The sequence below is a fragment of the Cyanistes caeruleus genome, chromosome 3, assembly GCF_971803275.1.
Source record: "Cyanistes caeruleus chromosome 3, bCyaCae1.hap1.1, whole genome shotgun sequence".
Classification (NCBI taxonomy): Eukaryota; Metazoa; Chordata; class Aves; order Passeriformes; family Paridae; genus Cyanistes; species Cyanistes caeruleus.
Window position 1 is genome coordinate 75,800,510 of NC_141703.1, and position 16,505 is coordinate 75,817,014.

Below are 16,505 nucleotides of genomic sequence, written 5' to 3' on the forward strand. Positions count from 1 at the left end.
TTCCAGTAAAAAGGCTGATACTACCTAAGTTTTTAATTTTTTTTGTTTTACTAGCTGTAGATTTCTAAAAAATAAATGGTTCTTTTTGTCAAGAAAGGTACACTGCATGGTCATTTAAACAATTCCACCAATTAACACATTTATTCTAAGCCTTAATTCTTAAATGTTATGGCGGAATAGTAAATTATTTTCCAATTTACTACTGGGGACTAATTTATTTATCCTTAATTTATATCTGTTTTCTTTACTATGCAAATTAGAATCTTAATAAACTGCAGAAAAAAACCACAGCTTCAGAAACCAATTTAAGCCAGTGATCCAGTTAATCACACTCACTAATAACAGACAGACTGCATTTAACAGAACTTATTAAAACTGATTATGCACATAACATTAACTGTTTTCCTCACAAAACACCTGTAGTTAACAGACTGAAACACCAGTTTTTAATCACTGTGTCCAGAACCTTTTAGCTGGGAGATTTGAGTTTTAATTCTAATTTTTTAAAAGAATACACTTTTAGTGTATACACTTAAAGTGTATTCTTTATTTTCTATTAAAAAAGCTTTTAGAATCGTTGTCCTTTTTTTGTTGTTTCTTTCTGTTAACTTCCTAAAAGTTTATCAGCTTTGAATGAAACAGTAATTGAAGTGAAGCAAACTGTAATGAGAAAATAATTTTGTTTCATTTGCATAATGGCATGAGCTGTCCCAAGAAGACCAGATGCTTATTAAAAACTCTGGGTCCAGGTGCTCAGCCAGTGTTATCTCCCAGTTTAAGGGTTTGGCTCTGCACAGACAAAAGTAAGACTTTCTTAGGTGAAATGTATGCATATTGGGCTCTTCACTACTGTTTTTGAAACTTCTCAAATATTTCCCATACACAAGTGTAGAAGAAGCAATGGCTAATCATATTACCATTACAATTATTTTGTTCATTGCAAAAAAATGTCTTTCACTGTTTGATATTTCTCTACATTTATTTGAATAAATAAGGCAAAATACATTTAATCTTTTAAAAATAATTTTATACTATACATTTTCATTAAATGCAAGTTCTGATTTCCTGGTTCTTGCATTTGTTAACACTAGTTTAAGTAAAATATCAGATTAGACAACACATATGGGATTATTTCTCAAATAAAAGTGTTCAAAACCTTGGAATGAAATGCATTTGTAAGTGCAATTCAAAACTTTCACAATTCAGAAACTTCAAGCAAAACTTGAGGATTTATGTAAGTAAAATAGAAGCTAAAGAGAATTTGTACTTCTCTACCTACCAGAGATAGATGCTTATTAACCTCTAATACCTAAAGAGATTGCCCCAAGTTATTTATCAGTACAGCAGATTTTTTTGGTATGCGGCTGTCTCATGACCATTGAGTAGCCTCAATTCCTCATGCTCAGTTATTTCATGTTACACTTTATTCCCAATCCTCCAGTCCTCCTCCTCCACCTCAGCAACCTCTGACAATACCACCCGATTTTTTCTACCTGGTCATTACCAAAAATAAAACAACAGACTGATCTCAATTTGCCCCATGGGATCTTTTAACTTCTCTCTAACCAGACAGTCTCTCCCATAAACAAAACTCACTCTTCTTTTCCCATGAGCTAGTTCCTCTGACAGACTGGGCTTCTCATACTAAGCCCCATCTAAACTACATCACAGTGACTCATGCAGAGTGTTCTAAAAGTCTGGCTGAAATAGAAATAGGTTTGATCCTCTCCATTTCCTTGCCTACAGAGTAAGTTACCCAAAAAGGTATCAGGTGTCTGGTACTTACCATTATTGAGAAACTGTTGCATTTTAACTCAAAACATTTGACCATCAATAATCCTCTTTGCCTGTCCTCTCTGTGCTTGCTTCCCCTGGCCTCCTCCCTCCATGGTTCAGACTGACACTTAAGCACACCAAATCTAGGTGATGCAAATACCAAGCCTTGAGTGGCAGACACCATTTGTAATGAAACATCTTCAGCCGTACCTGCTACAGCAAAGTCACTCATCTTTCTCAGTTAAAGGACAACAAGTGCTAAGATCAGATCAGATACTGAGGAAACTGGCTCACCAAACATTGGCATTCAGGTATTTCTAAATCTAAAACTGTGCTTTGACAGCTTTCTGACAGACCTCAAAAAATGGAGCGTTTTGTTTGTTTCATGCTCCTCAATTTCCAGACAATCTAAATTAAACACAGAGAGAACGTGCTACCTCCTGCATGCCTACATGTGAAGATAGATGTGAGCAAAGATGCAGGAAAATTAATCCCAGCAGTGAGTAAGGATTTGTTTCCCAAGTAGAAAGGAATTCACACTTTGAATAAATGAATGAAATTAAATAACGATAAAAACTAATCCTCCTGGCCAAAATAAATTATTTTATGAAACAAACAGATGGAATTGTAAGGAGGAAACAAAACTCTCCTTTTAAGTCTTAAAACCAAAATTGCTTCTGTTGTCTTTGATCTGATTTAAGTTGTATTAAAGGTCAATGAACATTGGAACGAATATTGCTAAATACTGTACTCAATGGATAAAAAGAAAGAGGAAGGTTTGGCTTTACTGTCCATAACACATCACACAATGAGCTCACCAGAGTTACCAGCTGGGGCCTCGCAAACCACATTGACCAAATAAGGCAAAAGGATTCGTGCCTGGAATCCTTTCCCAGTTACCTCACCCGGCTTCTGCTCGCCTTGCTACAATAATTGGAGAGGTCATTTTTTTAAACTCAGATGGAGTAAATCAACAGGCTGTCCAATGCAAAGCTAGGCTTGTGTAGTCTCTGGAGAGAACTCAGCTTTATTTAAACTGAGTGTGTACAGAAAAGGAATAACTGAAATATGTGCAATAAAAACAGAAGAGCAAGTAGTATAAATCAAGAAGAGCAAGTGATGCAGATTTGTATATTGCTGGTTAGATTACAAACACTAATGCTTTATGGGGAAAGTATCTCAGATTTGTTGAGTACCTTCAGGTTTTTGAAGTGCGTGTAAAGAATTGGTCTTTAATGCTATTCTTGTGATGTTCTAAAAACACTTGAACCTTGCACTCTGAGTCCTTGTATTTAAAATATAGCTTTGTAACATCAACAGGATATATTTTATCCTCCATATTCTTTTTGATTTCTGTTACTATACTTTTGACTAAACTCATTATAGTTTTGAAGAAAAAATTAAATATTCTCATGCTCTGTATTAAAAACATCTGTAGAATATTCATCATGGTAGCAAAAATCTTGTGAACTTATTTATTAGTAAAATAAAATGGTGATTCTCATAACTTATAAAATTTTCCCCTTTTTTCCCTTGGGAGGGTAGGGTTTGCTTGTATTTATCTGCAACTAAACTTTTATCTGGTGTTTTATAAAAGAAAGAAAAAAAAGCCCAGAAATCACTTTTAAGTGCTCTCTCACATAATCTTCCCCCCAGCAAAATCTTACAGTAGTACCTAAAATAATTTCCTGTTTTGTATATAGGTAATGCAGCTATCTAGTAATATTTTTCTTCCACAAAATTTGGAGCCACAGTTTAACAGGGTATTAAAATTTATAATGTCAAAGTCCAATTAGAAGACAGAACCCAACACCCTTGGCTGCTTGGATCTCTAGTTACTGCTAACACTGCCAATGCTAAAGGCTTACCAATCTCATGCTTCTATATCCAATCTCTTTAAATGTTTGTCCATAAGATATGATGCAAATTAATTGCAAAGTGACAGCTCTAGAAATGTGACATTACTAGCAGTTATACTGTGGAGTTTGCACCATTCACAGAATCACAAAATCAGAGAATATGCAAAGTTGGAAGGGACCCAAAAGGATCATCAAGTCCAAATTGGGCCATGCACAGCACCATCCCCGAGAGTCACACCATGTACCCAAGAGTAATTTACAAAGAAGTTGAAGAGCACAGGGCAGAGGATGGAGCCCTGTAGAACCCCAGCAGTGACAGGTCACCAGTCTGATGCCACCCCACTCATTAAAACCCTTTGTGCTTGACCTGTGAGCCGATTCTCACCTACAGCATGATGTGATTATTCCTCTGAATGCTGGACATTTTGTCCAGAAGGATCCTGTGACAGCATGGAAAGATTACATCAGCTGGCTTCTTTGTCATGAAAGGAAATCAGGTTTGACAATCAGGACTTTCCCCTTGTGAAGCCATGCCAGCTGTCACCAATGACTGCATTGTCTTCCAGGTGTTTTCCAATACCTTCCAGAATAATCTTCTCCGTAACTTTACCAGGAAGTCAGACCAACAGGCCTGTGGTTTCTAGGGTGCTCCTTCTTGCACTTGTTGAAAACTGGGACAACTTTCACCAGCTTCCAGTCAGCTGGGACATCTCCAGTTTCTCTTGCAGAGAACATGTTTGCACAGAAATGTTCTGGGGTTTTGGGCAGGGAGGGATGACAGAGAAACAGAAGCAAGTTTGGATTTGATATGAATACTGTTCTACACACTGTTGTAAACTAACACTACAGGATAAAAACAGGTCACACCTGCTGTGGACCTGGTAAAGGTCCACTCAACTGATGTGTCTAGAAAAGACCACAAATAAAAAGTGACATTCTCAGTCTTCTGTGAAACCTGCTGCTAAAATCCAAACAACAAGAAAACATCTTTTGTTCCACTATCAGCACAGATCATCCCAAAAGAGTTCAAAGGCACAAATCTCAGTGCAAACCTTCATTAACTGCAGATAAATAACCAGCAAGATCAACTCATTCTGTATTTTTAAGAGCTCATAAATGCTCAAGGGCTGATCCCAGTGAACCAAAGTAGGGGTAAGCAATCTGACCATGTTCTCCACTTTACCAATAATGGGTTTCACAAAGCCCAAATTTCTACTCTGTTTCATATGGGTCTCATTATTCCTAGATCATACGCTGCTATTTTGTAATTACTAGAAAAACAATACTGAGTGTAATTAAGCTCTGACTTGTTTGTGTTGATACCATTTAGTTAAAGGCCAACTGTAATTGCTTCCACTGATAAAAATCAATTCAAAGACAAATGTATCACACTTGGTTATGACGGCGTTCTGAATCTCATTTCTGAGTTTGGCAGTTGAACTTCATGTGCAGTGCTAGAAAATACGTTTGTTTGACATTTTATAAAACAATGACCTGGGAGAGCTCTCTTTAGGGTATCCATGTGCCAAGTATGCTGGACTCTCCAAAACACACAGCACTTTTAGACACTGGAATAAGAGTTAGGTGAGCCAGGCTACCTCCTGAACTCATTCTGTACAGTGTAGTATGACCACAGACAAGTCAAAACAATTCTAAGAAGAGGAGCAGATGCCCATATTTTAGATGGAAGAGATACAGAAAAGCCATTGTGATATACCAAACAGAGAGGGCTCAACCTGTCCTTTAGTGCCCTTCCTTTAATATTCTTGATGATACAAAAAAGAAAGGATTCATCTCCAATTAGATCATTATGTATGTGTTAACATCTACAGAGTGATATATTCAAAGGAAACGTGAGTGTCTTACAGAGTTCTGCAGAGAGCCCTCTGAACCACCTATGGATTGTCTCTGTCATGCAGCAAGACAGTCAGCAGTATGGTGCGTTGAGCTTTCAAGTAGGGTGCTCTGAAGAAGGATATCCCTTAAACTATGAGAATATGAAATGGAACAGTACTACAAAGAACTGGATGACACTACTAAAACCTACCAAAAACTAAAAATAATTTTGTGCTGGGATTAAATTCTGATTTGTGCAGTGTGGTAAATAAACTCCCAGCCCTGCATCTCACAGCAGCATAGGGGTGGGACAAGAGAAGAATGCAGTTGTACACAAAAACATATCAAGTGAAAGGGTAAAGAACACCCACTTCAGAGAAATCTGACCTCAAGTTCACAGTAAAAATTCTTCACAAACATCTACTGAGTTCCTGTGCGGAAGCAGTCCCATGTGTTTGCTACGCATTCACAACAGCAGCACAAGAAGCATGAACCTTTGGTGCCTCTTCCCAATAGCTCTGTTCTTCTTCTGAGTTTCTTTGAGTACAGCACAAGCACAACCTCACCTGCAACATCAGAGAGCTTTTCCTTGTACTCATTTAACCCTACAAATGGAACCTTTCCCAGAAATTTTTATGAGCACTAATATAAGATGCAAAATGCTTCAGAACTAGTGTATTTATGCAGACAGAAGGAACTGTTACTAACCATAACCTCTAAGTACTACAGCCTCCATGCATAGCCCAGAGACTGTGATCACAGCAGTCCCTGATAGTCACTCAAAAATTCAGGATCAGACTGAAAACAGCTCTTCTACACTAACAGTTAATTCTGATGTATTTTTCCCCAATATATCTGATTTCCTGAGCTGACTAGTGAACCCTAGAATATTTCTCTAGTATAGAGAACCTGCGTTGTCTCTCTCACACAGGTATAACACTTAACACCAAAGAACCATATAAAGTTACCAACTGGAGCACTTCCACCATGGGAAAATCCCTGGAGAATATTAAGATGAATACTCTGGCAAATGAATGTGAACCACTGCACTGTATCAGCCACGTAAAGAGAAGTGGGAAAGCAGAGGCAGAGATCATGCTGTCTTTAACTTGATCTTCTGTCTTTAAACAATGTCCACTTGAGGGACTCATAACAGCTGTTTGAATCCTCCCTGTGGTACTGGGTTAACCCAAGACACAGCATAATGTAAATGCAGACATCAGAAGATGAACACAATGCCAGATGGTAGGAATGTGCAACAGTAGCAAGAGCTGTGTTCTATGCATATTATCAGTCTTTAAGTTCCATTTCTAAATTGTCTCCTCCTCTGAAGTAAAGAATTTAGTATAATTCACTAACACATTAATGAGGATGGCAGCAAGTCTGTTTGAATACAAAATGCCTGTTTTCAGTCCAGCCTTCAAAACACACTGATAAACTCAAATAAACATGAAATTAAAAACAACCCCAGCCACTTACTTTTGCTGCTCCTATTTGCTCTTTTCGAAACTTCTCCAGCGGTGCTATTAGCACATCATTAGCATTCTGGATCTGCAAAGTTAAACATAAAAGATATCTTCTTAATACAGAGTACTTGCAGAAAGTGGAGTTACTGTAACTCTGCCAATGTATAAGACTGAAAAACGAATGTCCAAAACATTTGTGTAAGAGCAGAAGGCAAGTAATTATGTTTTCTTTACACAAAGGCTACAACACAAATGTACACTAGTTTACTATGGAACGTTTTTATGAATAACTAAAGCAATTGCAATGGAGGATGCAGTAATTTTCTCTCCAATATGTAGAAGATTTTTTGGTACTTTACTGCCATTTCTTGCATCTTGCCTAAAACCAGAATAGAAAATGAAAACTTTCAGGAACAAGTGTTGGCCGAACAAAGAAGACAAACACATGAATACTAACAGCGACTAAAAACGTCTGTGTTTACGGAATTGGAAACTTTGACAGCTGAATCTTCTTGGCTATCCCTTTGGAGACCTAGGTACACTGAACAGAAGAAAGTGAGGCAGAGAACTCTGAAAAGATAAGTGGGAACTTAAAAAAAATACTCTAGATTGGGTTCCTTCACTTTTCTAGTTTTTAAACTGATTTGAGATGTCCTGCAGCTATTTTTATCCCTTTAACCTAAACCAGAGTTGGTAATGAAGCACAGTTTTTCCCTCATGGCCCTGTTTATTTAGTGTAAATCCAGTCCTGGGAACTCCTTACTGAAACCCATTCCCAGCAGTAATCACCCAAAGCAGTCTGTAGTCATTTGGGACTGGAAACACACACGCAGCAGAATACAAATGTCAGCCAAGCCATCATGCCACTCACCAAGGAAAAGTAGCATAATTTCCCCATGTGCCTTTTAGGAACAGGAAGAATAACCAATTAAATTGACTTTGCTGATGAAAATCAGAGAAACTAAAAATTGTCAGCATATCAGAAATAAAGTACAATAAAACATGTTACAATATTCTGTTATACTGACTACAGGCAAAACTCTGTGTTTTCTGCAGAAATAGGTTTTTTTCTCCTTACCAGTACAGTCTTTACCAATACTCATCATTTGGGCTTTGGCAGGTTTAGTGGTCTGGGCAAAGCTAACATGTATCTAAGCCAAATATGAATGAATACAGTTCTTGAAGTTCTTCCATAATAGTAATTGATAAGTTACATTGTCAGTTGAGCATAAAAACTTCCCAAAAGGCTTTAATAAAAAACATATAGAATAAACCCATTGAAATACAAACACACTTTCTTCCCAAAACTAACATTACAATTTGAAAGACCACAGAATCACCACATCTCTTAGCAGGGCAAAGTTTTAGGAGAAGCTGAGACTCTCTTTGACACCCTTATGAAGTAAAGTCCAAGAAAGCAATGGCAACACTGGAATGCTCAGTGATACCATGATCAAACTGTGCTACATTTAAACACAAAAGTCAGGCACAGAGGATGAGGAGGAATGTTTTCATTGCATCCAACATCCTCCATCAGTTCCACTGGACCAGACTACAACACTACATTACTCTCCAAGTGGATGCTTCCCAATTATAAATAGATTTTTAGCTGATGTCCAGAAGTCTAACTGGGACTCAACATCTTTTACAAGGCAAAGTGCATGCACTTAGCAAAAGATAATTACAATCTCAAGGATCGCTAAAGCAGCAGCAGTGCAAAACTTAAATGATTTGCCTACTATCAAGCAATATTGCAGCACATATGCCTGGAAGCAGCAGCTGGAAGCTTTGATAGCTTACAGAGCATGTACGTAGCTTTTAGCAACACACAGAGAAATGATTGCTGGAGCCACTGGTATGGACATGTGGGTGCATTTTTTTTTCACACCCCAAACTGAGTTTTTCTCTGCCCTTTAGTTTTATTGCTAAGTAAGTCACAGTTCAATTAAGGGAGACATATGTATGTTATTAAGTAGTTACTTCTGATACCAGACCACTGCTAGTCCTGTTGCTAGCCATTGCCAGTTAAACTAATCCCATGTGGAGCTGTATGGCCTCTCCCCTGACTCTGTGCTACCATGGTCGTACAGCCTCCATTCCACACCAGGAGGCCTCACTGCCTATATTGTCCTCTTGGCAGCATTCAAGTGACTGAAACACAACTCCTACCCATCTCACTCAAAGCTTCTGCAAAGCAAATGAAAAGGAGAATGAATCCTGCTTTAAACACCATAGAAGAATATATACATAGGAAGCATGTGGAACTGAGAGGATTCATCTGAGAAGGGGCTTTGCTGGGCTGAAGCTCAATGTTATCACTCCCACAGTTATTCATGAAGTGGGAATGGACAGCAGGCTTTTATCTAGATGGGGTCAGTGCCTCCGAATAGATCTGCTAAGCCACATCAACAGAACACATTGCAAGCTCACCCCTGGGCTGAAAGGTTCTACTGGCAAGAGCCCTGTTGTGAAATTCATGTCACAATAAAACTGGGAGCTAGGCAAGAAATAGGCTTTGGTTTTTGGGAGGGAGAATGTGGCAGCAAAGGACCTAAGAAAATCCCAGCAGATGCATTTCAACAGCCACTATTACAGAATGCAGAATGCTCCACTGTGTAAAGACTTCCATCAATTTCCACCAGGTCGTGCCTAGCTTTTGGAAACTGAAAATTATAGAGAAAGAAGAAATTTTGCCTTACATATTCAGTTACTAATTTCCTTTCTTTGTCAATTATTATCACTGCAACTACCTTACAGTTTCATTCTTAAGAGTTAAAAATCAGCATATGCCCCCACCCCCCTTTCTGAGACCCCTTTAAAGTAGCAATTCAGCACTCCCACAACCCTTTCTATAGAAATCTGATTGCTTTAGATAATCTGAGATTTTCACTGTGTGGTCCTAATAGAGTAACTTTTTTCCTGCCAAGATGATAATCCCTCTCCTACTCAGTTACTGTGCTAGGTTGAAATCAGGGACACTGGGAACAGCCAAACAATGTCAAAAAGACTGCAACAGTTTTTGTAAACAGCAACTTCAGAAATCCATATTGTGTTTAAAATATGGATTTTACCCTTCCAAGTTTATTCAGATTAGGCACACCTTTAGAGAAGTTACACTTTCTTGATCTAATAGTTAATGAATGTTGTGCAGTTCCAGTGCTCAGCATGGTTAATATGTGGCAGAAAATCAAATTATGTGATTGTTTCTCTTGTTTGGCAAAAGCAGTGGTCTTTCTCCAGAACAAGAAAAAAAAAGAATGACACAATTTTAATTTACTGACAGTTCATCAGTCTCTTTTTAATTAAGATGCTAGACAAGTATTAGCAGACATAATATAAGAATATTACTTTGACATTTGAGAGAACTATAGTAGATACAGTAATACAGGAATAAAGAAACCGATTTTTCTAAACTAAAAAACTTACTAAGATTTTTCTAAGATTACTAAGATTTTTAACTTCGGTATATATCATTCCACTTAGTTATAGTTAACTCTACTTGTTGATAAAAGTACCACTGAAATAAGCATCATTAAAACCACCCAGAGGTTGTAAATATATTTGAAAAAGAAGCATTTAAAAATTCAAAATACTTTTTCCAAGGCAATTTGGACAACTTATGAGGTTGGTAATTATTTGCATAACTGCAACATTTCAATGCACTCTGACAGCCTGTGAGAAAATATAGTGAAGACACTTAAGTTGTTTTTTCTGATTCATGATCATCCATTTTTCCAACCTACCCTTTTTCTCTCCAGAAGTTAGCTGTGAAATCGAACTTATGCACCAATATTGAGATTAAACTGTGGTTTTTGCACATCGCAGAGAAAGTCCACATATATACTTGAAGACTTTTTGGGCTAGAAATCTTTTCAAATTTTTTTTTACTAAAACTTTAAATCATTAGAACAAAGAACATTAAGTGAATCATAATTACTATACAGTGTTAAAAAGGGAAGAATAAATTTCTTGCAAAAATATATGAACATTTCCATTTCTAGATTTTCTTAAATTCAAGTCAACATTCATTTTTTGAATGAAGTTTTCTGATTTTTCCGAATTTGGGAGAGTGAATGATATAAAACCTGTACAGCAGCATTCTTCTTCTTTTACTTAAACTGAAAGAGGGTAGATAAAGATTTACATGGAAAGAGGGCAGGTTTAGATTAGATATTGGAAAGAAATCCTTTACTATGAGGGTGTAGAGACCCTGGCACAGGTTGCCTGGAGAAGTTTGGATGCCCCATCCCTGGAAGTGCTCAAGGCCAGCTTCGATGGGGCTTTAAGCAACCTGGTCTAGTGGAAGGTGTCCCTGGTCATGGTAGAGAGTTGGAGTTAGATGATCTTTAAGGTCCTGTCCAACCAAGGCTATCAATAACTCTACTTTGGTAGAACTAGTGGATACAAACAGAAATTTACCTAAAAGCATTGATGTAGCTGCTATTTAATTTTTAAATACGAACAATACAGAGACAGAAATCTTAAGCCCTGAATTGTTTTATAGGCTTTTACCTTCACCTTAGTGTCAGCAGTGCTGAACTGCAGTAACAAGAACAGTGAATACTTTTTGAGCTTTGTATTTTCATTTGTAGGGATAAGAACAAGGTAGGTCACAGAAAGAACTGAGGTAACAGATTTCCCAATTGTCAGAAGAGAGCAACAACTCGAGGCACATTTGCAGTAACAGAATTAGAAATTATATTAAACTTATCTGAATGACAGCAAAACACTTTAACTATGAAAAACTTTTGGGTTTATGGAGTGTATCTTGGAAAAACATTTTTTGTTCCAAAATCTGCTATGACTACTTTTTTTTTATTAGTTTTACAGAATGACCACACTTAGCACATGGTAAATAGAACTCATTTCCCTGAAATACTGAATGACTTGAAAATTCTGAATGCTGATAAATACTAATTTTTTTCAAGTGATTGTAAGACTTCTAGAAAACAAAAATTAAATTCATTCAAAGTGGTCAACAAGTCTCATAGCAAATATATGCATAGTAATGCATTTCCAATTTAGAAAAATATTTCTCTACTAGATAAAAAGACATCATTTAATTTTAAATCTTTCCTACAATCCCTAACAATTCTTAACATCTGATCAAAATACCTCTTCTTTCAGTCTGAGGCCTGTATCAACAGCTCTGAATCAATGAAACTTCAAATACAACAGCTGAGACCAAATACAGACAAGCAGGCTTTTGTATAACTTATGTATCAAATTGCATGCTACAAAGAATATAAACATGCCATGGTAAAACACTAGTCATGTATTTAAGTGCACAGTTTCTGTTTTAGAAGTTTAAACGTGTAAATATTACACCAAGTTAATATTGTGAATTTCAATGCCTGTAACTACTTGACCTTAGCAAGACAAATATTTTTACAGCTTTGTACAGAAAACTCTATACAGAGAAATCACATACTTAAAAACAAATAATATACTTGAAGTTTATCTTAATACATCTCACCTTTTTCTTAAAAAAAAAGAAAGATTACATCAAACAATATCCAAGCTTGTGTTAATTTCCTAAAAGCATCACTACCACTACCACCTAGTTAAAATAAAGCTGATATTAAAGGAGATTGAGAAGATGACAAAGTTTTAACTACAGATGATTAATATCATAGACTGGACACTTCCATGTACAATGTGCAATGTAGCATTCAGCTTCTTACCAAAACCTAAAGCTGTATCAAATAATATTAATACATTGCCACAAGGGGATGCTTATAAATCCCATGCTAGTGAAGGCTGGGATCAAAGAATGGTTTGGGTTGGAAGGGAGCTTAAAGATCATCAGGTTCCACCCCCTGTCATGGCCAGCAATGCTTTCCACTAGATCAGGTTTTTTCACAAGTGTTTTCAATTTTCTATATTGCAGTTTATGTTCAAAAAACATTACTGTAGTGTTGAACATGAAGTGATTGTTTGTTATTATAATAAAAAATGACACAATAGAATATGCACAAAGGCTGCCTTTAGCACAGAAAGGCCAGTCTCCTCATGGAGTCCTCACAAAACATTACAGAAAGAACAGAGCTCATCTGAAGAACAACTGAAGAATTTCAGATATTAGGTGTCCTCAGGAGCTTTTCCCGTTTTACTGATTACAAACCAAGCACATTTGTAAAAAAGTCAGTCTTCATGAAGAACCAGACTCAGATTTACCATCTGCTTTTAAAACATAACATTGATATTCTAAAAAGTGTACACTGATATGTGGTGTAAATAATGTGGTGTAAACACATAGAAAAAATATTATATGCATATATAATATTTTAAAATTAACATTGCAAACATAATTTCAGATCACTGATATTCTGAGTTGGAAGGGAGCCACAAGGATCATCAAATCCAAATCTTAAGAGAATGGCTCATCCAGGGACTGAGCCCACAACCTTGGTGGTATCAGCACCAAGCTCTGACCAACTGAGCCAATCTTCAGGGTCTTGTGTATCTTGACTTTGCAATTACTTGGCAGAGGTCTTGGTAAATGAAGGCTTACTGATATATTTTTTCTATCAGAACATCTAATTACGTGTGAGTGGACAAACTAGATTTGAAAGCTTCATCTTCCAAGTATTTGCCATCAGATTATTTTTTTTCCTGCTTTCATTAGGATTTACTATTCCAGAAATAGTAAATTACAGAGAAATTAAGTAAGATAGGGGTTTAATCTGAAGAACCCATATTTCAGAGACAAAAAAGGGTCTATCTTTTTATCTCTGTGTCCTCCAATGAGGACATAGTACCTTAATGTTTCCATATTAACTCTAAGCCCCTTCCCATTAATGTTTCTTTCTATTTCCAGGCTATGGAAAACTGACAAAGTTAGACAAGTACAGATGCTAAATCAATCTCATTCAGCAGTGCTGAAACAGGTATGCAATCAAAGCTTCTCATCTGATCTAGGCTATCTTTTCTGTCAAAATCCAAATTAATCATTGCACATCACTTCTGTTTGAGAGGGGACATCATTCAGCCTCAGAAATAACCATTCTCCTGTCCATCCCCTGGCAGCATGCTGCCTCCACTACTCACACTTTCTGTCATTCACAGAATGACAGAATATTCTGTCTTCTAGTATTAAGACACTAGATTCACCAGTTAACTCTGGAATGTGGCAGCTAATTGGTGTCTGACAGAGATAGGGCTCACACAGGGAGCTCACTGAAGCTGAGCATGGAAACCAACAGAAGAAACTGGATCATCAGAAAGAAAAAGCTCCTACCGTCTGACTCTAGCCACTCAGTGCTGCTCCAGAATCATCTTATGCTAGCCACTTCTTTATAGACGAACACCAGAAATTCCCAAGGGAACAAATCTTTAACGGAGCTATACAAGATGCAGCATGTCGTACAAATGACTTCAAGCATCTTACAATTATTTTTCTTAGTAGTTTGTTCATCTCTTCATGAACTGCTACCGTAACAATTCTCAATGACTGCAAGAGTGGACTCTATATATATTGCTCAGTGAGTAACAGGACATGTAAGGAAGGGTGAAAACAACCTTAGATGAGAATACTTGCATCATGAATTTACAGCAGGAAGTTTCAAATGTGTCTCAATAATTCTTGTTTTGCATAATAAACTAGTTTATTGATAACTGAACTTATCATTGCAGGCAAAAGAAAGTAAAGGTTGCAACAACATTTCCATACATTAAAAGTTTTTAAAGATGCAAAAATGGTGTTTGGCATGTTTAGATAAAGTATATTATAAACACATTTAATACTTCTTTTTAATGCTACTTCCATTTAATTTTCTTGTTCACCTAATGTATTCATTGCCTGTTATTTCTCTGGAGGGAAAAGCTTAATATTCACTCCATCTGTTTTAAATTCCCCATTTGAGAATTTGCATTAAGCTTAATACATCTTTCTTGCCTTATGAAAAGAAAATATCATTATATTTAAACTCCCAGAACTATTGTTATTTTACAGCAGATAAGTTTTAATGTTTGTGTGCTAATCTGTTTTGGTCATAAACACAAGATTTTTGGGCATTGTCGGATCACTAATACTTGAAGCATGACTTTAAACAGCACCAAGAAGAAGCTACTCAATTCCTACTGTTTGTATGTGGACATATAGTGCATTTATAATCATCCTCCACTAAATGGTTTGGTTTGGCAAACCAAATGTACTTTATATTTTAAAAGCTGATGCACAAATTTTCCTGCTGACCTATATTATCAATCACTCCAAGTAGGAGTAAAGTCAGAGGCTACAAACCTGTCCCATGCCCAGTGAAAAAACTGCCTCTGATAACATCTAGAGGCAATAAGATGTCCAATATATTTTATGGACAGCCTTAAAAATTATTTACAGCATATAATACAATTTCATCTGCCTACAGAAAGCAGATTTGTTTGAGGAGGAATATTAGATGCCTTTCAAGCATTGGGAACTGCTAAAATGAAATTGATCAAATATCATTATGCGAATTCTGGTTTACATTTTCAAGATGCACAAACCAAATGCTTAAGTAAAAAAATGGATTACTGAAAACAGTCACATTCTATATGTATGCTTTACCTAAAAATTCAGATTTTCTCTTTTGTCATAATTCTTTATTTTACTTCAAATCTCAAAAGATTGCTATATTTAATTTTCTTTAGGTAGGTGAATGAAGAAACAAATTAAATACTTCAATTATTTGACCCAAATAAGACCAAGCTGTATCTTTTCCTGCTACCATCATATTTGACAGACTTTTAGAAACTTAGATTACAATAGGAAAACCATGTGATGCTAAACTTCAAAATGTCTTTAAATTTTTACTAGACATTTAAAATATATTAATTTTTTAATAAAATAATCACACTGAAAATTTACATTTATAGCATCTTTGAAAATAAGAGATTACGTAAAAAATTGCAATGCTTTTAGATGCTGTGGTCCACAAATAATACCAATGTAAATGCAAACAGCTTTCTGGAAAAGCAACATGAAGTATTCACAAGGCAAACATGAAAATGGAGAAATGAAAAACAGCAGTTGATAAGAGAAATAAAAAAGTGTGCTAGTATTTCATAATAGTTTCAAGAAATTGAATGCCAGAGGTCACTATCAAGACAAAAAAATCCAGCTGAATTATTAAAAGGCCTGGCTAGTTTTATAACCATTAATAAAAACACACTAGTTGCATGTTTTAAATGGAAGGAAATGAGATCTTAGATATTAAAGCATTCAGAGCAAGCAGACAACTTGTCTGTCATCTTCCACTCACAGCATACAAAATGGCAAAGGAGTCCTGTGTTTGTTGAAACATTGAATAGTCCCCAGAAGAAACATCTGTGTACAAAAGGGGCCCAAACAATCGCAGAAAAGTTACTCTTTATAACGTAGTTGACGTGGTAAGAGTAAAAATTCAAATATAATATCATAAAAAAAATTAATTTAAAATTTTAACTTCTGCCCTTCCCCTTGGTAGCCTGAATAAAATAACAAAAGTAATTCTACAGCTCTTCTCATGTGTCAAGACTCTATTCCAAATGTCAAACTCTTTATCAAGTATTACAAGTACTGAATAAAGATGTAAATAAAGATGCTGTA

General features: G+C 36.2%; 1 protein-coding gene across 1 annotated transcript in view; it reads right to left on the reverse strand.

The window, feature by feature from the left end:
* Positions 1–16,505, reverse strand: part of ARHGAP42 (Rho GTPase activating protein 42) — a 142,513-nt gene that overhangs the window by 60,045 nt on the left and 65,963 nt on the right. The window contains exon 4 of the mRNA XM_086882022.1: positions 6,951–7,022. Coding sequence (XP_086738148.1) covers positions 6,951–7,022 — 72 coding nt within the window. The remainder of the gene's footprint in view (positions 1–6,950; positions 7,023–16,505) is intronic.